Raw genomic sequence first — 14,385 nt, forward strand, 5'->3', positions numbered from 1 at the left:
TCACCCTAATTCTCAAGTCAGGACTTTGGCTGGTCTGCTACAAAATGCTAACGTTACCGACAGTCAGAAGAAACATGTCAGGAAATTAAAAGATCACTTTAAACCCATTTTTTCCCATTTTAAGCTGTATATCCTGAAGGTGACATGCAGAAGTGATGATGTATTTCTACTTCATCTACTGCAGACCGTTTACAGCTGTGTGGTTCCTCTTTCCTTTCAATGCCCTTTCAAACAAATATTCAAATGAATAACCACAAAAACCAAAAACAAACCAACAAGAACTGATTTGATTGTTTTAGTTTTACTTTAATAGATCCAGGAGGTTTTCAGGTTTGAGAAAAAGGAAGGCAACAGGGACAGCCTTACTTCACATTGTGAATGACAAAGATATTTAAATGAATGAATTTATTTTTAATTAAGGATGTAATTCTGGCTATGCAGTCCCTTTACAGTACAAAAGATGATCCCTGTTCTTGCACAAATCTGACGTTTAGACTCACAGTTTCTGAAAATGCCTCGTTGTGAGCTGTAAACAACTTAAAATCACTTTCAACATTTTATCGTTCTGCACAAACGTACAGTACACCCGCTGCATTTCCGACACATTGCAACAAACTCCGAGTTCCAAGTCTGAAAACTAACACACGAACCACGAGCATTCATACTAAAAAGTTTTAAAACTAAAAACAAAATCTACAACGGTAGGAAACGACAACAACTTTAAAACGCCGTATTGTCATATTGGCCTAAAACAGCCGGAGTTTTGAGGAGAGGCCATTTCCATGAGATAGTCTTCTATTCTTGTCTCTATGTCTGCGCACAGGACCTCTACTTGCTCCCTGAAAGGGGGATGCCATGACCACAACATGGCAACCCCTGCCACAGCGAGGAGCAGGAGGAAGAAGAGACAAATCCTCCACCAAGAGTTGCGCAGCATCTGAACAGAGAGAGGGGAAAAGCATCACATAAAAACATTAAGATCAGTTTCTGCTCTGAGGGAACAATGACTTCCTGCTTCTCCTGTGAGAAAAAAAAAATGCAAAGAGCTTTGTGAAGAAACACACACACACATATACACACACAGAGGACTGACCGGTCTCCTGCGGCGGTGGCTGAGCTGCCGGAGCTCGTCTCTGCACTGCGACAGTCGAGCCTGGCTGGACTGACACTCCTGCTCCATGGCATGCAGCTCCGTCTGCAGCTCCTCACACTGCACACACACACATGCCATATGCAGACTAAATTTAGCCACAGCCCACCAGAACCACATTTACACTTCAGAATTATATCTAAAGGAAAATCTGCTAAATGTGCTTTAACTCTGTTTGTAAAATGTTTTACCAAAATGGAACGTGGGAAATTTTTGTTGCTTAAAGATGCGCTGGGTGTACATTTACACTTAAACTTACTTTTTTTCCCTGCTATACAGATGGAAAATGATTTCTCTAAAATGTGGGCAGAGAGTGGCTCCATTACAGAATGTCCACAAGCAGCAGAACAGGAGATCCTGTTGTGATTTTTGTGTTATTTCTTCTTTTCTGATAAAATTCATACTCCAGGATAAGCCGCAAAGTAACTAGTTTCTCGTGGAACATAAACAAATCACCTGCACTGCTATTCTGGCAGAAAGAAATCACCAAAAGATGGAGCTATAGTTTAGGTCAAGATGTTTAGCTCAATTTGTATGAAATCTTTGTATGAACTCTTTCTGCCTTTCTTTTTTTTTTGTCAAATGGCAAAAATACAAAACCTTCTGATAAAATCTTGACATGTTGCTTAAACTACACAAAATTTTTATTTTATATAGAGATGAAGCTGAAGACAGTAGCTTGGGATGAATTTCTTAAAAGGAGAAAGCTGCGTGCAAATGCTGAAGAGCCTCAGCTTGAAAATGTTCAAATTTTTTAAGGGGGTAAATAAAAGGTTGTTAATAAAAGGGTCGCTAAAAGGCAAAGTTATCAAAGCAATAAAAACCCGATATCTCAGCACAGAAACTAATTTCCAAAGAAATTTCTTTTCATTTTCCTTCGTCACCATTGGACATTTCTTAACATTGTTGAGTTGCTGAGTCCAATAAAATATAGTTTCACCACATCTAAGTTTAAGAAACGTGTATGTTTTTCTGCCCAGTGACCAATCAAATCAACCTGGGAGGGATCAAGACCTTTCATCCAGTTCTAGTTTACCGTAACGATCTGATGATGTTGTGCTCTGCATGGAGAATTATTCATCCATGTCGATAAATGTAAATTAAAATTGACACAAAGTTTCTTTTAAAAACCCCTGAAATTGTTTTTGCAAAGTGCTTGGCTGTAGTATTTCTTGTCTGTTGCTTTGGAAACAACCACCAGCACATGAACTGTGTGAATGTATTTCAGCTTTGCTGTGAACTCGTCCAAAGGTTACCTCCTTCTCTTTGAGCTGCAGTTTCTCCTGAGTGAGTCGGAGCTCCTCTTCCACCTGCGAGTCCCTCCTGACGGTCAGCTTTGGTTCCACGTCGCCCGACTCGAGACGCTCCTGGACGAAGAAGCTCTGGCCCTCGTCGCCCCCGTCTTTGGGACAGAGAGGATTTCTAAGCATCTGCGGGTTGTCGAAAGTGCAGGGATAATTTCTCCGAGCAAACACCACTGAAGCGTTTTTACCTTGAAGGTTCTGGATTTCGTCTCGTAAAGCCTGGTTGTCCTCCTCCAGGAGGCAGATGTTGTACTGAAGCTCCTGCTTTTCCTGCCTCAGCGATGTCACCTCCCCCCTCAGCTCGGCCTCTCTGGCTCTGGACAGCTGCACGGCACACACAGTCAGGATTGTATTTATATACATATATATATATATATATATATTTTTTTTTTGCATTCAAATCTCTAACTCTCCTTGTGCACCATACCTGGACTTCAGTGTGCAGCTGCTGCAGCTGGTCATTGCTGAGGTGATGATTCTCCCTGAGCTGTCCAGAGCTCAGCATCAGCTCTTTGTAAAGGCTCTGCCACCTCAGTGCCTCTGCTTGCGCCGTAACGAGAGCTTCCTGTGCACAAAACGCAACATCCTGAACAAATCCGCTCCAGAGCTGATGGACCAATAAGTCCAGCGCAATGTGAAAGTTGGAGGGTGGGGAAAAGCAAACTTTGATGTGAGTTTCACCTGCAGCGTCTCGGCCTGGCAGAGAGCATCAGCTTTGTCTTGCGTGGCTTTCTGCAGAGCAGCCAAGGCCTTCTCCTCATACGTCCCCCTCTGCTTCTCCATCTGCAGCATCAGCTTCTTCACTCCATCTTTAGGAAACTTCTGCAACAACACAACACTAAATTGTCACACCTCATAAAATATGGAAAAAAAAAATCTGAGCGGTGTAGAACAAGAAAATTAAATTTTTTGCAGAAATCATGAAGAGACAACCAGCTCTGACTTTGTTTTTTTGTTGTTGTTTTTTTTTAAAAAGCCTGTTTGGTTTCTGCTTCAGTTTCCATCTGCTGCTGCTGCTTACCTGCCGGCAGACTTGCAGCTGCGCCTCCAGAACCTTGATCTTGCTTCTCAGCAGATCCTCACTGCAGCGAGACTGTGTGGGTTAGAGAGGAAACGAGAGACTGTCACGCTTTAAACCTGCAGATGTAAAATTAATGGTTCGTGCAGCAACAGCTGTGACAGCAAGCAAGTTGATTCATGGGCTCATCTAACAGGTGCACACACACACACACACACACAGCAAAATATGTGTGTGCGCTTGCACTGAAAGACACAAAAATGATAACATACCTTTGCTAGAGACTAATTTAAAATGTCAATAACTTTTAACTTAGCTCACTTAACTTGTTCAACTAATTTTTAAGAAAACGGTTTAGTATTTCCCTCTCATGCATTGCAACCAGAGGAGCCAGATGAAAGCTCAAGAGGACACATTGCACCTATAACGGTGACAGAGAGCTACACCCTTCCTGTGTAACAGTGACAGCTCGCGCTCGTCCTATAGATGAAAAACGGAAGCAGGAAGTTTGAAACCACAAGCTGCACAGGCCTTCCGTAGCCGCCAAACGCTGCTGCTGCTCGGTGACACATTTCAGCGTGAAAGACGAAAAAGACCGAAAACAAAACGGCCGTGTGAGAAAGAATAACCAGATCTGAAGCTCCAGAAACAGAAGAAGCATCTTACCGTCCACAGCACATCTGATGAGTTGACGAGGTTTGTGGAGATCTCTGTAAGGACTGCCAGCTTCTTCTTCACCGTCTCCTCTCTCCACAGGGCTTCCTGATTAGAGAGCAAACAGAAATGCACACTGAGCACATTCATATAACCTGTTGGTCTACATAGATCTGCTTTAAACGAAGAAAGCAAAAAAACGGCTGAGGATGTGGTTTTGTTTACCTGCAAGTAGTCTGATAATCTCTGAACTTCCTGTTGTGACAGAGAGGAGACATATTTAAAACAATTCAAACTACTTAATGAAAAAATAAACTTTACTTCACATCTGAGAGGAGATTCTAGGTAAAGTCGGCCTTAACCCCCAAATCATCCCAAATTTTAAAATCATGTGCTAAACAGGCTCCATCTATTCACTGCGGGTGACAGAGCATAATCTAACATAACAGATGTAATCAAATGTGCACCAATCATGTTTACATATGAAAAAAAAAAACACGGAAGTACCTGACAAATAAACACTTAATTTGTCCAAACATGTCCAAGCACGGCTAAATATGCCCAAACATCATCAAATTCAAACAAACATAAGGAAAACATGACCAAACGTTCACCAAACATGTAAACAGTCGCGTTTTGAAACTTACTGATTCTTTGACCGTGACGAACCCGGACCTGCGAAGGTAAATATCTCATTACTGAAGACCCAGAATGCTCCTGCGTTTAATATATTATTAAAAGATTATATTTCATGGAAAATGCGAATCGAGCTCACTCTGTTTGCACACTGATCTCTTTTCGTATCTTTTTTTCAGTTTGTGCAGATGATTTCTGGTGAATCGTTGCGGTCTTATTCGCTGTTTTGGTGCTTGTGTTCTGAGCTGTAAGAAAGAGGAAAACCAGATATTATTGGTGGAACAGATCAGATGCAGCCTGCTGGAAAACTGAAGGAAAAATGCTCCCGTTTGTTTTACTATTTTTCCTGTGTTGGCTGGTTTCTGTGGCGGAGGTAGACGTCTGTTTCCATGCCTGACCTTTCTCCTCTTTCGTTGCTGGTGTTGAATCTGACCACAGCAAAACCTGAGTGAAAAGAATGGATGAGAGAAGAGCATAAGTATTCAGATTTAACCTGGAAGAGCACAAGAGACTGAAACAACCTGAAGAAGAAACATTTACCCATTTGTTGGTGCTTGGACAATCACTTCCCCTCTCTGGCGTTAGAATCATCTCTTGATGCCCATCTGAAGAAGAAAACCTTTGCGTTTTTGTGAGCGTTTTCTCAGATTTGCTCCGTGATCTATAGAGTCTGTACAGATGTGACTCTGAAAGCGAGTACAGGTCCGTGGAACAGATGATGCACTTTGAGCTCTGTGGCTCCGGACTCAGCGATCTCCGGTTCAAGAACTCCCACTGCCTCTTCTGCTTCAGCTGCGTCTTGATCTGTCTCGTGTCGAGCTCTCTGGTGGGACTTCGGCACAAAGTCACGTTGTTGCGTCCTCGCAAATGCTCGCGTCTCTCCGCTCGATAATCAACTTTCCTGTCAAACTCTCTCTCTTGGAAGTGTCGTGTTGCCCCGAAGTCCAGGTGTTCCATGGCAGCTCCTCGGACTCTCACGCCGCCCCGATGCTACAGTGGAATTACATCATGATACAGGGCATACAGAAAATAAACATTTAGCAGGTGGAGACTAGTGAAGTCAAAGTTATAAGTTCTAAGCTTTATAATCTGAAGATTTATACGCTTTTTGTTGCTGGCATTGTTTAAAGTGAAAGCCATCATACACTCTAAACAACTTAGACCTGTTTTCTCTGTGAAGCATGCAGATTGACCCGAGTTTAGAGGCATCTTTCTCTCTAAAGAAAAATGCTACTCAGAAAGCTTCTTTAAAATCTATTTGCACAGTTGTCAACAAGAGACTCCTGCAGGCCCTGCCAAGAGTTGATTACAGCCGTGCAGGTGCAAGATAATTTAAAGAAGAAGAAGAAGAAAAAAAAACACAGAATGAACATAAAAGCGTGAAGATGAGGCTCACCTTTTAGGCCAGGCCATTCATTGAAGAAACTTCTTCTAGCGAGGCCGAGAAGTCGTCCATTTTCTCCCTCTCCTCTCCGACAGCGCCCGGGTTTTTGTCTGCGTTTCACATGTAGCTGTTTCTGTTGAGCATAATTTTACAGGAAGTGAAGAGAACCACAGCGTCATATGTTCCTCTATCTCAGCAGCCACTCGCACCACGCTGATGCCACACACGGGTGGGCCCCAAGATTACAGACAGACCCAGACAGGCCAGAACCCCCCCGCCCCCCTCCGCCACTCGTTCTAATGCAGGCCAGCCAACTGGGATAAAACACACCATTTGGACAGACAGCAGTGTTGTCTGAGCCGACGTGTTTTTTTTTTTTTTATAGCTGAAGCTTTAGTCAAGTATGCTGAGAACTGGTGATGACATAGTCAACTTATTGCCCCATTTGTGGCAACTACAGGCTGACAATCTGACATTCACAACTTTAACGTTAACTTTAGGACAAAGTTTCATACACAGATTTTCCTCTACAGATGTCTGTATTATGTAGCATTGTATAAAATGTAGTAATACATGGATACTACTTTAATATATAGTATGCTAATACATAAAACATCATGATATAAATCTAAAATATTAATATGACATTTAGCATAACAAAAACCCCCCAAAACAATTCAACTTGCATGCAGGTACTAATTTATATATTTTTATTCATTATTTGTATGTTTATTTATTATTCCTAGTTTGTGATGTTAGACCTAAGACTCCCACAGGGATTTCCGACTTTTTATTTCCAACTCCAGAATCATCATGAACACAATTTTGTTTACTTTTCAGTCATTCAAACCAATGCCACTGCACATTTTGCCATTTTTATCTGGCTTATTATTTCCTTGAAAGTTTAATTTTTTTGGTTATACCTCTTACCTATCACCTCCATTTAAAAAAAAAAAATCTTATACTGGCACTTTGTCCTGCTTTTGTTGCATGTAAACAGTGAGTGTTTTTTTTTATATTTTTACCCTGTGTGGGTCAAAAAATTATAACAAAGTTAAATTTGTCAACCAAACTCTTGATATTTTTAAAAAAACAGAATTAAATTTTTATGACTGGAGTGTATATTTCTTGTATTTTATTGAGCAATGTTAATTTTGCAGTACTGATTTTTGATTGTGACTTGTTTATGTGGATTAAATTTACACTGAAGTGAATAAATGCATAAAACTGCCGTAAATTAACAGATCCAGGCCTAGAGTTACAGATAGAAATCAGTGACTGAAAATGTTCAACATGTTTTTTCTTCTGAAATTAATGTGGGTGCTCCTGACAGATAACAAAAAATAAACACAACTTATTAAAACATAAGTAACTAATTATTGATAATTATTTTCAAATGGTGAGATTATGATAAGATTGTTTTTTATACTGAAAATAAAACGTTTGTTATAGGGTTTCATCATAATACACATAAATGCGTCCATAATTTATGTGGCGTTAAACAACTCTTACCTGACTTCGTGTTTCATGTGTATTTATTCTTCTAGAATAATGTTTTGTTTTAAAACTTCGTGTCAATGGAGCCTATTTTGTCTGACGTTCACACACCTTGCTCCCACCGCTGTGGTTTAATACTGAGTAGATTTCTTTATTTTTGCATCGGAACTTTGGAGCAAATTTGTAAATTTTCTTCTCAAAAAAAAAAAGTCTTGAAAGTGTGTCTTTGAGAATACCGCCATCTGGTGGTTTCTGAGTTTGGTGCCTTTAGAAAAAATAAACAAGGCTGTCTCTGTAGTCTCGCGTTGTTTCCCGAGTCTCTGTCATCCTTGTGGCTTTGCAGAAGGGCACGGAGAGGCCGAAACCCGGTGAAGTACAAATTGGGACTTCACTCTTCAAACATGTTGTCCAGACTCGTTTTTCTCTCAGGTTTGTGATGAGCAACTTTTGTCATGTCACGTCCATGAATTGTTATCTGTTTTGGATACTCTCCAGTTAGAGAAATTACATTTTGAATGACTGTATGTGAAGGGTAAACTGTAGGCCGCGCACTGAATGAGATAGGCCGATGCTAACATGCTAATGTTGAAGATAATATTTGTGCATTTGAAGTTATTGCTGATAATTCATTGAATGCTTTATTGTTTTAATTTCTCTAAAATGTAAATGTAGACGGCATACTTATTTTAAAAATCCACATTAATTTCCTTATAGTGTAATAATCTGAAGCTACATTAGCTAACGGTAACTGCACGTCTGCTAATGTCATGTTATTAACTTCTCTAGTTTAAGCATTCCAGACTTTAAAACTTCTTTTAAAGCTTATTTCTATTTGTTCACAACCTTTTCATATGAAGTTCATCAGATATTTTTCTTGCACTGTTGTATGTTGTGCAAAAAAACCTACAAGTGGCTTCTCTTCGTGTGATCTTGCCATTTAATGACATTTTACACCGGCATTGTCTCTGTTTGGGTAAAACCATTGTTGGCATTTGTTCTGATTTTGCTCTAAATCGCCTTTTCCCTCTGTTTGCAGCAAACTCTCTGAAAAGCAGCGGCCTCATTGGAGCTGGGTTTGTATCTTTTAATACTTACCTTTTATGTGTTGCCTCAACAATTATCCTAGAAACAGTTTGAGATTTGGATTTGAATGTATATGGTGATTAAAAAAATACTAGTTATTACAATCAAACAGACTTCATTCTAACTATGAATTTTTCAAAGTAAGTCTGAAGAAATTTCACCTCGTGTTTCCTGGAGCGTTCTTGACTAAATGAATTCATTTGATGGTGTGTTACTATGTATCTTGTGGTCAAGTTGCTCTCACAAATGAGCTTCGGTTTGATCTCAGTATCTGAATCTTGGAGTTCTGTCAACAACACCTTTTCTTCCAGTTTCTAATTTGTGCTCTCTTGTCTCACTTTTGTTTTATTGGTTATTATAAAATGACTTTTTAGTGGGAATTTTGATGTGCAACAACCTAATGTCGCATCTCCACTGTTGGATGCTGAAACTGCCGTTAAATTGTTGATAATTGTCGGCCATACAAAATAAAATACAGACGTTTTTGGATCTTATAACCTGATGATCTGTTACAAGCAGGTTATACAGTAGCTGCAAGAAGTATGAAGCAGGCAATATCTGTTAAAGTTACTGATCTTTTTTGTCTTTTTCAGTCTGGTTCAGGCGTCTCGCTCCCTCCAAACATCCTCCCAGAGATTGGCCCCCTTACCTCCTTTGCCAGAGCACGGAGGCAAAGTCCGCCATGGCCTCATCCCAGAGGAGCTTTTCGAGTTCCTGTATCCAAAAACTGGAGTCACAGGTGAGTGATGTTGCTGCGCCATCTAAACTTTCCTAAAGTCACTTCATCGCCTTTTCTTGTAAAATCCTACAGTGAAGAAGAAAAAGTAATTTCTAAACTGTTTCACAAAAACTGCAGCTTGGATGTTCTTCTAGATCAGGGGTCACCAACTCCAGTCCTCAAGGGCTACCATCCTGCAACTTTTAGATTCACCTCTGCTCCAAAATGTGGAGACTCCTGCAGGCTCACCAGCATTCATCCCTCTCTGCAATAGGCTGGAAATGAGCAGTTTATTTGGTCCAGGTGTGTTTGAGCAGAGACGCTTCTAAAAGTTGCAGGACGGTAGCCCTCGAGGACTGGAGTTGGTGACCCCTGTTCTAGATGTTCTTCTAAGTTATGTTAAACATATTTTTGTCTTTCTCCAGGACCATACATGCTAGGCACTGGGCTTATCGTCTACTTGCTTTCCAAAGAACTCTACGTCATCAACCATGAGACCATATACGCCATCTGCGTTGGCTCAATCATCATCTATGGTGTCAAGAAATATGGTGCAACTGTTGCAGCTTTTATTGACAGTATAAATGAGGTACCTACATATTTGACTTTTTGCAAATAAGTAATTCCGTATGTGTTTGTAATATTGATGCAAACTGATGTCGGGTTGTATTTACAGTAATGTAATAAGTTACAGTCGAGAGGGTTTGGTGCCCTTGTTGTTTCAGAGAGTTTATGCTCCATCCAACCTGGTCTATATATATTTTTTTCTCCATTTAATATGTCTGGTTGTTCAGTAAAGCTAGAGACTTGACACAACAATCTCTACAGTTTTGGAAAAGATTCAGAGAAAACCAGAACAGATTGGTCAATATGTCTTTACATTTTTTCTTTACATCATAGAGGAGGATTGAAATAGTTGACTTGGACACTTCTCCTTTGGACATGTCTGATTTAAGAGCTCAAAATAAACAATTTAAATCAAGGCTGAAAAATGGTGCAATGTTGGTGTGCATGATGTCAGCATTGCAAAGAATTGTTTTAAGGTTGATTAAGTCATTCTTTGCTTGTCAGATATCCAGTCAGCCTGTAGGGTTTCGTTTCACTGCATTTAGTTTCCACATTTGACTCAGACGGTGGAGCAGAACGGATTAAAACCAGACGTTTTTGGAAGAATAAAGAAGGCGATCTTATCCACCGATATTATCAACCTTTGCATAGGTCTAAAAATCAACCACTGTGCTTTTCTTTTCTCTTGTGAGAGAAGTTTGACTGGCAAACCAGCCGACCAGGTCATGTCTGCACATTTACAGTTAACAATAGTCACGCCATTGTTGCCAGTTCAGCAGCTTTCTAGATATATTGAGCAACATTTCAGACAAAAAATGGTACCGGCCAAAATCGGAATTGGTAAGCTAGGCTATTTTAAAAGATCAGTAATCAGAAAACTGCTATCGGTTCACAATGTTCTTAATGTTCTTCTCAGTCAAGCTTGAAAATCATTTCTCTGATCTTTCTTCTCAGGAAAAAGTGGCCAAGGCCCAGGCGGCGAAGGACGCCCACATATCCTTCCTGACTGAGGCGATTGAGAATGAGAAGAAGGAACAGTGGAGAGTTGAGGGACGGGGGATGCTGTTCGACGCCAAGCGGGTAAGCACCTGTGGTTTCCATTGGAAATGTGAGCAAAAGGTTGTCCCTCTTCCACTAAAGTTGAAAAAACACAGTTTCCAAATTGTGGCATTTCCATTAAATAATGTGAATATGTTTGTTTACTCAATAAGTCGTTAAAAAAAAACATACCACGTCATCTTCCTCCTAAAAGAAGACCACTTCCTGTCTTCTTTGCTTTTTTTTTTCCAGCAGTAGTAACGTCTGGCTGGTGATCACATGACTTACGTGATTCAGGAAAAATGCTTTCATTGCAGTTTTGTGAAATGTACATATTTTGATATGGCTGAAAAACCACCAAGCGCAAAAAACTTTTTATCAAAAACGTTTTTTCTTTTTTTGTCAAATTGCTGTTTTCATTCAGCAGATTTGTTTTTGTAAATCTAATTTGCCAAGTTTTATGGTTAATGGAAGAGCAGCTACTGTCACACTTGTATTTTATGGGAATTAATTACAAATTAAATACGTAAATATTGTTAAATAATTAATACATCAATAAATGTCTCCATGAAACAAACAAAACAAAAAAAATCTCAAATAAAAGCAACTTTTTAATAGGGTGTTTATTTTGTCACTCTGTTATTTATTCAAGATTTATATATTTCATTGTTTTAAATAAAGGTGCTTTATTTAAATGAGGAGGCCCAATTTTCGTTGTGGGGCTCGTCTGCGTGAGATGTTAGAGCTTGAACTGATGTAACAGGCCAATGAAAGAGATGGGCTAACTTTTTGTCAGGAGAACTCATCTCCGTTTAGTCAAATGTTCTTCTTAACTCGCTCAAATCAACCCAGTCGGAGCGATGGCGACCTCAGGAGTTGTGTACTTTTTAAAATAAAAAGCACATGAACAGCAGACATCCTCTGCTTACAAGGGAAACCGAGGCCTGCAGCGCAGGGGAAACAAATTCTCCCAGGGAGAAAAGCAAATAATCCTGCAGCTCTCCAGTGTCCTCCATACTGCCAACTAAACAAAATGTAAAGTAGCTGAAAAAATAAATGTCACAGAATAAAACACCATTATGAAATGCATTAAGTAATCCTGAAATAAGTATATAAAAAAAATAAAGTCTGGACATAACTAAAACCTTGAGACAAAATAAGCTCCCCATTAGAAGTATCTATTTTTTTGGAATAGTTATTATGATTATGATCTTATTTCATTGGGACATGTACTATTAATTGATAATGGTGTTTATTTAATTTTGAATAAAATGTTTCCTCATAGTATTTAATGTGAGCTGTAGGAATTAAAAGGAGATTTTACTGACCTCTTCTGGTTACAAATAAGTACTGCAGCAACATTTTTAATGTGCCTGACCAAAGAAATTAATGGAGCTCTGAATTAAAGCATGTGTATGTGTATTAAATGAACAATTCATAAGCTGCATCTAGATGGTGAGGTAATTTCTTACATATAGATGTTATCCAGAATTATGTCCAAGTTCTGACCCAACATATTGGCCTTTCGTTGCTCTTCTGCTTCAGAACAACGTGGCCATGCTGTTGGAGACCAACTACAGGGAGAGGCAACACATGGTGACCAACGAGGTAAAGAGGCGCCTGGACTATCAGATTGCCCTTCAGCACCTGAACCGCCGCCTGCAGCAGGAACATATGATCAACTGGGTGGAGAAGAACGTCATCGGCAGCATCACTCCTCAGCAGGTCAGTCCTTCCCTTTTTTTTAAATGGAAAAGCCGAAGCTTAATGAGATCTTGGAGCTTTGCGGTTGTGCAGAGAGGCCCCACTTATGGCCGGAAAATTATTTAGAGCAATAAAGATAAGTGCCTCTTTATGGCTGAGCTGTTCTTGTGTCATTTATTTAAAGTATTGACTTTGTTACAAGATAATGGGATTAAAACATAATCAGCTGCATTCTTTTTTTAAAATTTGTTTTGAGTAAATATTTACATGATTTTTTGAAATGCTACAAATTGTTCATGTCGATTTTATTTGGTTATTTGTTATCAAAAACACATTTTACACTATTTATGTAGCTGCCTCAATAGGAAATCAGAGAGTAAGGCACAAATGTTTTTCTGATCATTTAAGCAATGATTAATTTGTGTGAGATATTTAAGAATGACCAGATTGACAAGTTTTGCAGAGGTCTGTCTTTAAACGATGGCGAGGGAAAAACACCATCATTGACAGGATGATCAATTAGACGATGTTTCATTGTCGTTTTTAAAGGATTTTGAACTTTAGGTGAGATATTTTTATTTCAAAATGTTAAAGTTTCCCACATTTTATTCCTCATTTTATCAACTAATTGATAAAAATGTGATTTCACAACAGTAAAGTGGGTTATCATATTCAGATTATGTTCTATTAATCTTAAACTTTCTGCATAACAACTAAAATCTTTTGATAAAATCACTTGATTCTTTGTTTTAGTTATTTACCAGGAAGTCAACCCAGGATATTTACATTGTTGACCCCAAAGTATTTCATAAAAATACAGAGATATGAAATTTAATATCTGAAAACAGTGAAAAGATTGAGTTTTCTTTAGTTTTTATAATCTAAGGGTTAACCAAATACAAACTTTTCCTCACTTAATCTGCATTTAGTCCAGGAAACTTTTGTTTTGAGAATAGACAACCAGCTTCAGCATTTTGTTACGGTTTGTTGAACATGCAGATCATTAAACGCAACAAGGTAAATGTTCTTCTCAAGTGTCCTGAATGTTGTACAAACTGCTGAATAAGAAATCATGAAGTCTGGAAAATAACTTAAAAAAGGAAGATTTTTAGGAACCTGGTTGTTTATAAAACCCTGGTATATCTCAAGGTCTGCATGTTAAAGTTTATTACAGGACAATGAGGAAAAGACTGCAGCAGTGTGTTTGTTTGGGAAGGTTGCCTGGGGAAAGTTTTTTTTATATTTCGAATCCTCATCTTTTATTTTCTTCCTTTTCCAGGAGAAGGAGAGCATTGCCAAGTGCATTGCAGATCTCAAGGTGCTGGCTAAGGCCACCCAGGCCAAAGCCGCGGCGTAATCCTCCCTGATGAAGACTAATCAGACCTTCGGCTCAAAGCTTCTAGACGAGGCGTTATGTTTATTTTACAAAGTGAACTATTTCTCTTCAACAGTTGTCTATGTCAACATTATGGGTGTGTACAGTATTTACACGTCAACAGACGGTAAAATAAATGGTTCTCTTATTCAACCTAAACTGTGTGCTCGGTTTTTGTTCTGTCCAATATTGTGATCAAACATTTATTTGTTTGCTATATTACCTATTCAGACATAATGGAACCTTCTGGAGCTGCT

At 39.1% G+C, this 14,385-nt stretch overlaps 2 protein-coding genes across 2 annotated transcripts; one reads left to right on the forward strand and one right to left on the reverse strand.

Moving 5' to 3' along the window:
* Window positions 1-285: 285 nt before the first annotated feature.
* traf3ip3 (TRAF3 interacting protein 3) lies at window positions 286-7,811 on the reverse strand. Its single transcript, XM_008413310.3, has 15 exons — window positions 7,659-7,811; window positions 6,159-6,279; window positions 5,303-5,752; window positions 5,101-5,206; window positions 4,902-5,007; window positions 4,774-4,801; window positions 4,352-4,381; window positions 4,139-4,234; window positions 3,476-3,547; window positions 3,136-3,276; window positions 2,882-3,019; window positions 2,643-2,778; window positions 2,407-2,552; window positions 1,094-1,210; window positions 286-937 (listed from the first exon to the last, which is right to left on the reverse strand). The coding sequence occupies exons 3-15, from the start codon at window positions 5,717-5,719 to the stop codon at window positions 737-739; spliced, it is 1,734 nt and encodes a 577-aa protein (XP_008411532.1). The 5' UTR covers window positions 5,720-5,752; window positions 6,159-6,279; window positions 7,659-7,811; the 3' UTR covers window positions 286-736.
* Window positions 7,812-7,917: 106 nt separating this feature from the next.
* On the forward strand, window positions 7,918-14,287 carry atp5pb (ATP synthase peripheral stalk-membrane subunit b). Its single transcript, XM_008413312.3, has 7 exons — window positions 7,918-8,072; window positions 8,680-8,716; window positions 9,320-9,465; window positions 9,870-10,033; window positions 10,966-11,091; window positions 12,595-12,774; window positions 14,033-14,287. The coding sequence occupies exons 1-7, from the start codon at window positions 8,045-8,047 to the stop codon at window positions 14,108-14,110; spliced, it is 759 nt and encodes a 252-aa protein (XP_008411534.1). The 5' UTR covers window positions 7,918-8,044; the 3' UTR covers window positions 14,111-14,287.
* Window positions 14,288-14,385: the final 98 nt, after the last annotated feature.

Source organism: Poecilia reticulata, chromosome 7, assembly GCF_904066995.2.
Source record: "Poecilia reticulata chromosome 7, P_reticulata-male-v2, whole genome shotgun sequence".
Classification (NCBI taxonomy): Eukaryota; Metazoa; Chordata; class Actinopteri; order Cyprinodontiformes; family Poeciliidae; genus Poecilia; species Poecilia reticulata.

What these genes read in the sequence shown, in the direction of transcription:
- traf3ip3 (XM_008413310.3), bottom strand. Translation starts at nt 5,719, where the DNA reads ATGGAACACCTGGACTTCGGGGCAACACGACACTTCCAAGAGAGAGAG. An exon ending in GATTATCAGACTACTTGCAG is followed by an intron (nt 4,235 to 4,351) that starts GTAAACAAAACC and finishes CTCTCTAATCAG; the next exon opens with GAAGCCCTGTGGAGAGAGGA. An exon ending in CATCAGATGTGCTGTGGACG is followed by an intron (nt 3,548 to 4,138) that starts GTAAGATGCTTC and finishes TAACCCACACAG; the next exon opens with TCTCGCTGCAGTGAGGATCT.
- atp5pb (XM_008413312.3), top strand. Translation starts at nt 8,045, where the DNA reads ATGTTGTCCAGACTCGTTTTTCTCTCAG. An exon ending in CAGACTCGTTTTTCTCTCAG is followed by an intron (nt 8,073 to 8,679) that starts GTTTGTGATGAG and finishes CTCTGTTTGCAG; the next exon opens with CAAACTCTCTGAAAAGCAGC. An exon ending in AGCGGCCTCATTGGAGCTGG is followed by an intron (nt 8,717 to 9,319) that starts GTTTGTATCTTT and finishes TGTCTTTTTCAG; the next exon opens with TCTGGTTCAGGCGTCTCGCT.